Genomic DNA, 8,111 nt, shown 5'->3' on the forward strand with positions numbered 1-8,111 from the left:
GTAAAAATAAAGAAACCTCTGGGCATAACAAAGTGCCTCAGTTATCTGCAGTGGGCAGGGCTTCCTGCTGGAAAGTGCACCCCAGGAAGAGACAGCCCCACCCAGCCTGAGGTCAGGTGGCCCACCTCCTCTGGCCCTGAGCCCTGTGGCTGCCTACAGAGGACAAGAAGCTCCCAGGGGACTCTAGAGAGCCAGCATCTGCTCCTCAGCCAGACTTTGCGCCCGTAAGGTTAGAAAATCTGCTGCTACTGTCTATCTCCAGGTCACCCAGTCCCTTTTCAGAGTTGAGTTTTTGTTCTAGGTTTTCCCTTATATGATCCAGAGACACCATCCTCCTACCATCCCTCTCACTTGTAGGTTTGGCGTCATTTGCTTAGTTTGCGCAAATGGAGCCACAAAAGTAGAGTAAGTTGTTGTTTTCCCCGCAGCATCAGAAGGGAGGCTTGGCATTTCTAAGCCTTCCCTGCAGGTGCCTGGGTGGGATGCGAACAGCCATCAGTTCAGGCTCAATAGATGAAAGTTCCAGTGCCATTTCAATTACTGATTTATTAACCAGTTCTTAACCTCTCTGGGATGATAGACAAGGAAGTACTTTTCTACAAAGGGCTTTATGATCACAAAGTATTTTACTACATAAAAAAGCCCATTCAACTACTGAAGGAGGGATTCTTCATCTTGCCTAGCGTGAACTTCTCCTGGGCACATTCTCCACTGGGGAATTTCTGTCTGGAAGAAAAGCCAATGCCTCTTTTTGAATAGTTTCTTTTGCTGCAAACAGCCTTTCATGGGACTCATGGGCCTTACCTTTGACCAAGACTGCCATTCAGCCCGTGGGCCCCAGTACAGCCATGTCTGTTTTTAAAATACTGAAACCCTTCTGTGCCTGCTGCTATCTAGTTGCTGCCCTGAGTGTCTCCTCTCCCTCAGATCTGTCAACTAAAAAAATGTCTCCAGCCCACCAGGGGGGACCTCCAAGACCCTGCTGCAACAGGAGAACTAACCCCCCGCTCTGGTTTTTAACATCACACCTGCCTCTCATTTATTACATGTATAAGAGGTGTAACTACAAAGCAATGCATCTAAGTTTTTAAGAAACAGCAGGATTAAATATGCAAATATCAATTAGCCATCTCATTCTTAAGAGTTGGTTCCAAATGACTTCTGGCTTATGCCAAAAGCAAATCCTCTCTCAAAAGATAAAACTTTGCCATCTGTAGGGGTTTACAAAAGAATATGATGCCAGCCCCAGTGACAACTTGAATAGCAGTGCCCCAAAATTCTATCAAGCAATATTAGCATCATTGGAGTAAGTCTATAGCCTCATACAGTGAAGAGGTTTTCCCCACATGCATTATAATTCGGGGAAATTTTAATACTTCTGCATATCAGATGATATTAGGGAATTACTATTTGTTTTTAGATGTGATAATGATACTAAGTTAAGTATTTTTAAAAAGTCTGTTTTAGGGATGCCTGGGTGGTTCAGTTGGTTGAGCATCCAACTCTTGATTTCAGCTCAGGTCATGATCGCAATCTTGTGGGATCTAACCTTACATTGGGCTCCATGCTGAATGTGGAGCCTGCTGGGGATTCTCTCTCTCCCTCTTCCCTGCTTGCACTCTCTCTCAAAACAAATAAACATTTAAAAAAGAAGGCTATTTTAAAGATATTTTAAAATATCTTTATTTATTTATTTATAGGTGAAGCATAAGAGAGAAGGGATTAATTTCAAAATAATCTAAAGAGAAGGGAGCAGTGGGTGAGTGTCAGAAGTAGTAGCAATGAGTATACGGGCTTCTTTATACTATTCTCTCCACGTTGATATATGTTTGAAATTCTTCAAACTAGAAAGTTACACAATCAGTCTATAGTCCTTGAGAGAAATAACAGAAACACCCTAGATCAGGGCATAGAAAGACCCTGAAGAATTCACAGTCCAGCCATTAACCATGTTGCTGTGGAAAATCTCTTATTTTGTCCTGTGCCCCAGTTTCCTGTCTGTGAAACACACATAATCATAACCTTCCCTCTCCCGGTCACACACACTCACTCACTCACGTGCGCACACACACACACACACACACACACCCTCCTGAACAGATGAGGAAGGATCTAACCAGAATAACATATGTATAACATTTTGAACTCCTTGGGGGAAAGGTGCAACATAACTAATGCATCATTAGGACCTCAGCACCCGGAGGTGTTGTGTGAAGTTCAGTTTAGATGATTCAGAATTCCCAGAATCCCCACAGATTTTTCAGAAACTACCTCATGCCTAGTTCTCTAAGCCAGCTGAAGAAAGGAGCAGAAACAAAACACCCTGGCTCTACACAGGAGGCTTTTAGCAGCTCTGTTTACTCCTCCGACACAAAGCCTTTGTTTATGTGTGACAGATGGTAGTACATGCTTCTCTCCTCTCTCTCTACCTCCCTTCTGCCCACCCTCCCTCCCTCACTTCATTTGTTCCCGTCTGCTTCTTTGTCCTGCTCCATTTTTCCTTTTCTTCAATCCTCAGTGCTTCGCATTAGTTTTTTTAAAAAAATTTTTTAGAGAGAGAGAGAGAGAGCCCACACAAGCAGGGAAGGGGTAGAAAGAGAGGGAGAGAGAGAATCGCAAGCAGGCTCCAGGCTCAGTGCAGAGCCTGACACAGGGCTCAACCTCATGACCTTGGCATCATGACCTGAGGCAAAATCAAGAATCAGACACTCAAATGACTGAGCCACCCAGGCGTCTTTCCCATCACTTTTCTTGAATTTACTCAAGGGCCAGCAAAAAACATGAAGGCAGACAGAACAGCAGACCTTTGCCCAGACTGACCATTTATTCCATCACGCTACATGCACAAGTCACTTCTTGGTTCAGAGCACTCATATTTGAAATACATTTTTGAAGACAAAGTAATACACCTTTGTGATTGTAGGGCAAACATTAAAAGGCCCATAAATATTTACATGGAAGATTTCCATGGGTTGCTTTCTCAAAGTAATCACAGTCAATGAATTCATGCGCACACATGCACATGGTGCTTCAGCCTCAGCCATTCCCAAAGAACAAATGTAGACATAACCTCTTACTATATACGTACTGTGATATGCAGAGTGTATACACCAGCCTGCGGAGGGGAGGTGTGAAAGACTGAGTATGCAAGGGTCTTCTCTTTATCCATATAGAATGCTGGTTCTGCCTCAGCCTGCTTCTTTTTCGGTAAAATGAAGGTCCTGCGTTCATTCACAGACCCTTTCCCAGCTCTATCTAGCTAAAATTCTATGAGGCTCTTAGATAACTTCCATAGATTCTGGTGGGGGCAAGGAAGGTCTGTCAGAATAGATGTCAAACCAGCGCTTGAAAGATGAGCCATGTAATGGCACAGCAGAGTACTTAGAGGCAAAGAGAAAAGGGGGAAAATGGTATTAAGTTCAGTAGGGAAATAATTCACTCATAAATAGGGTCTGAGAAGGAGATCAGAGATGGAAAGAATTGATATAATAGACACCGAGCAGTAATAGGAGGCAAGATTTGACACCTGCCTTGATGTTTAAGACAAAAGACAACAAAAAAGCAAAACTGAGTCAAAAAAATTAAACAAACTGTGTGCCTATTGATCCCACCTAGTTTCCTGAAATTTACTCTCAGATCTCAAACATGTTTCCAAAAGAGGCATTCTCCGAGATGCAGCATACTGGCCCTTTTAGAGGAGGCCGGTGCCTTGCCCTACGCACGGATAATAGCTATCCCCCGTGGCCACCCCCCACCCCCAGACAAGAAAGAGTAAAGATCCATGCTCAGAAAATAAAGTTGCTATTTGAGAATAGCTACATCTGCAAATGATTAACTCCAGGATTTATTACCAATTAGGACTATAAATCTCTGCTTACTTTGGCTCCTGGAAAGTTGATTTCACTGGGGGATGGGGAAGGGGTGAGGAGAAAGTCATCTGAGACAAGGAGGGAGAAATCCAAGCTTAAAAAGACACACTTCAAATTCAAAAGCGTGCAGGATTTCCCAAGCACCAAAGAGGAAAGCGGACTTGACCTTGTTGTTCTATGCAAATAGTCCTGCAGATGCCTGCAGTGTTAGCAAAGTCAAAGGGGCTAGTGCCACTCAGAAGAGGGAGTCTGGGGTCTGGAAGGCGTTGTGTAACAGAGTGGCATCCAGTAGCCAAGCCATAATATGGCTGGAGTTGGCAAAGGAGTATGTGCCTTGGGAGCTTTATACTCCTGAGCTAAGGGATTCCCAGCCTTGGCTGACCACTGGAGACTCACCTATGAAGCCTTAAAACATACGGATGCTTCACTCATATTACAGGCCAATCAAATCAGAATTTCTAGGGGGTGGTGCTTGGGTATAAGAGCAGTTCAAAATCCCCAGGTGACCCTTTCAGTGAAGTAAGGGCTGAAAGCCACCGCTTATCTCATTTCATCTCCATGGCAACCCCAAGTTATCTTATCGCGGTTTTCTAGAAGGGAAAACTGAGCACAAAAAGGCTAAGTCATTGCTCCAGAGTTACACAGCTAATAGTGATGGAGGCAGGATTTGAACCCATGGCTCACAGTCTTAACCATCATGCCCTAGGACCCCCAAAGGTTATAGTTCTCAGCTATTCCAGGCCCTGACCCTTCATGAAGTTTTCAAGGTAGAAAACGGGGGTTCTAAATCTATTTTATGTTATTTTAAAAAATTATAAGAGAAATGAAACATTACCCCTTCTTAATGCTACATTTTAATGAGGAAGACAAGTGTCTTTCCTTTACTAAGAATGACATCAAAATAAGGAGGTTGCACTGGCAATTCCATGCTCATCAGGAGTTCTCATTCATTCATTCAACACACATTATGCGCCAGTTTTCTGCAGAGTCTATAAAATAGAACCACCCTGTGCAGATAATCACACAACAGACATTCTCAGGGCCACAACCATGGCACACTGCAGACACTCTGAGAGCCCACAGAAGAAAGTGAACACCTCTTAGTGGCAGGAATATAATAATACTCCCTTGGTGAGTGAAAAATGGCAAGGTAAACCGCAGGGCAATATATGCACACTGCTCAGTGGTAAGATGAAAGATGGAGACCCTGAGTGGAGCCACGGGAAAATAAACTCCTAGAAGAAGGCTGGGGACACCCTGTGGGTGACCCATAAATATTTAAGCCAGGGTGGAAAATGCAAATTCCTGGTTGACGCCTACATGAGTATAGTGAGCTGGATGTCAACAGGGAGGTGGAGACAGAGGTGACCAGAGAGCCCACATTCTATCCAAAGAGGCAGCTGTTCTCACCTCCAGCAAATACTGTCATATAGGAGTGTGGGGACAGGATTGTCAGACCTTCAGAGTTTTTTAGGGGAAGGTAAAAATAAGGGTTATCTTAATGCAAGATATCGCACTTGGAGTCTTTTCCAGACACTGTGTAGACCAAAGAAAACACATCCACTCCCAGCTCTGCCTTCACCATGGAATGATCTCCCCGATGGTCGCATGGGTCCCAAAGCAACTGCTTATTCACCTGTGCTTTCCCTCCCTGCAGGCATGCTCATTTATTTTGGGTACGGGATCTGGAACAGCACCCTGGAAATCAGCGCTCGAGAAGAAGCCTTACACCAAAGCACATACCAGCGCTACGACGTCGACGACCCTTTCTCAGTGGAGGAGGGTTTCTCCTACGCCACCGAAGGCGAGAGCCAGGAGAACTGGGGCGGGCCGACCGAGGACAAAGGCTTCTATTACCAACAGATGTCAGATGCTAAGGCAAACACCCGGACAAGTAGCAAAGCGAAGAGCAAAAGCAAACACAAACAGAACTCAGAGGCCCTAATTGCAAATGATGAGTTAGATTACTCTCCAGAGTAGGAGTAAACACACAAGAAATGTGTAGAAACGATGGTGATTTCTTTTCAGTAACTTAACTTATGGGCTAGAGGGTGAAAACATTTTTTGGCTCTCATTTCAAAAATCCAGCCTTCCCCTGGAGTCAGCCCCCAGTCATAGCCTGTTATTTGCTCCTTTTGCTCCTCAGAATAGTTCTGTTGAAGGGTTTAACTCGGGTTTCATCACTGATCCCATTGTGGGAAAAAGAGGCTACAAGAAATTTGATCTTAGGTGCAACCATCAGAGCGGATGGCAGCAAATGGTTCCTAGCCCTTTGCTTTGCTGGTTGAATCCTTCTGCTTCTTACTGAGACCCCAGAAGCAAGGGGCTAACTTCTTGGGCCACACCAAGGCCACAGCTCCTCCTGGAGATGTGCCAAAGCAGGTGGGTGTGGGCACAGGGCGGCTTTTTAGCCACCGGGATCACAAGGTCAAAGATCCTCTCAGCCCTGACTGTCTTCAAGCTGCTCCCCAGGGGGTGGGCAGGTGGACACTGGCACTTTCTCAGCCAGCAACACTTTGTCCTCAGATCTCACAAAAATGAATTCATGGGAGAAGACATATGCTTCTTTTTATTCCCCAATGTTCTCACAGTCCCCAAACTTCAGGAACCGGCAAAGGTTAGGGACTCTGAGACTATTTCCCCAGAGGTTTCAGATTTACCATAAAGCAGTCATGCAGACCCAACAACATGGTAAGAAGCCCCATCAAAGGCCTACTTACATGCCCAGGAAAAAAATAAATAAGCATCTCCTGCAGCAAAGGCCAAAAGGGCATTGGCAGAAATTAACTCTCTGTCATACCTTTTCTTTTACCACTCTCTAAGCTCCTGCTGATATAATGAAAGAGGGCAACATTGGAGCATGACTTCATGACACTAATATGCCTTGAAGAAGTAGGCCGTTTGTTTTATAATCAGATAAAAATCTTTACAAGGAGAAGTGACCCAGCCACTGAGATCGCATTGCAAATTCTACTTCAGATTTCCAAAGTTATAAATTGTGCAGTTTGTGGAGATTTGCAACCAGTTGATTGGTGGGGGCTCCTCTGAAAACAGAGATTTGGAAACACAGCTAGTTAGGTAATCGCATGCCGAGAGAAAACATTTCACTTCTGAATCTTATTCTTCTGGAGGAGCTCCCCTTTAGACATGTATTTTGTCTGCTATTTCCCAGAGCAGGATTTACTGAAGCCCAGAGAAATGCCTACCCTCTGTTCTAAATTGGGCCATGAAAGGGGCTCCTAAAGGAATTTTCTCAGAAATAACCTAGATGAGAGAACGTGCCGCACGAAAAAGCACATGGCCTCTAATCTCTCCTCTTGGGTTCCAGAAATTCCAACGGCTGCACTGGGATTTGCACGCAGAAACAGGAAGGCACAGTTTCAGTCAAGCTAAAATTTTGTGGAAGTTTCCTGAAAGGGGAGGAAATAGCAAATTTCGTGCCCTCTGTCTCCAGGTTCTAGCATTATGCCAAGAGTTTTCCAGAACACATCGACTAATGTGAGGTCTATTCTTTCTTCAATGTTGAGGTTCCTGCCATCTTGGCATGCTTTAGGATTTTGGAGATGAAGCAAATTCCATTTTTTCATTCAGTGAATGCTGAATGAGAAAGTACCAAGAGCTCAGCGATGAGAAGGGAAAGAAGTGTAACATTGTGCCCTTGGGGCTCCCTGTTCAGGGAACGCGCAGCTCTGGTGCCTGACAAACGCAGATTGAAACTACCAAGCCTGATGCATCTTCATGGATGCCGCATTGAGCTTAAAATAAAAGGTCAATTGAAACTAGTTTTTTTTGGTAACATTTCTTCTTTTTTTTTATAATAGTTTATTGTCAAATTAGTTTCCATATAACACCCAGTGCTTCTCCCCACAGTGCCCCCCACCATGACCATCCCCCTTCCCCCCTCCCCCTCCCCCTTCAGTCCATGGTTCGTCTCCAGTATTCAGTAGTCTCCCTTGATCTGTGTCCCTCACTCTTCCCCGCTCTCTTTCCCCCTTCCTCTCCCCAGGGTCCCCTGCCAGGTCTCTCCTGTTAGACCTATGAATGCAAACATATGGTATCTATCCTTCTCTGCCTGACTTACTTCGCTTAGCATAACACCCTCAAGGTCCATCCACTTTCCTACAAATGGCCATATATCATTCTTTCTCATTGCCATATAGTACTCCATTGTGCATATATACCACATCTTCTTGATCCATTCATCAGTTGATGGACATTTAGGTTCTTTCCATGATTTGGCTA

The 8,111-nt window shown here is 44.6% G+C and overlaps 1 protein-coding gene across 1 annotated transcript in view; it reads left to right on the forward strand.

Moving 5' to 3' along the window:
- SLC7A14 (solute carrier family 7 member 14) overlaps positions 1–7,633 on the forward strand; it is a 107,686-nt gene extending 100,053 nt beyond the window's left edge. Inside the window, exon 8 of the mRNA XM_029940777.1 lies at positions 5,527–7,633. Within this exon, the coding sequence (XP_029796637.1) occupies positions 5,527–5,849 (323 nt within the window). The 3' untranslated portion in view covers positions 5,850–7,633. The remainder of the gene's footprint in view (positions 1–5,526) is intronic.
- Positions 7,634–8,111: the final 478 nt, after the last annotated feature.

This window comes from Suricata suricatta, chromosome 5, assembly GCF_006229205.1.
Source record: "Suricata suricatta isolate VVHF042 chromosome 5, meerkat_22Aug2017_6uvM2_HiC, whole genome shotgun sequence".
In the NCBI taxonomy this organism is placed as follows: Eukaryota; Metazoa; Chordata; class Mammalia; order Carnivora; family Herpestidae; genus Suricata; species Suricata suricatta.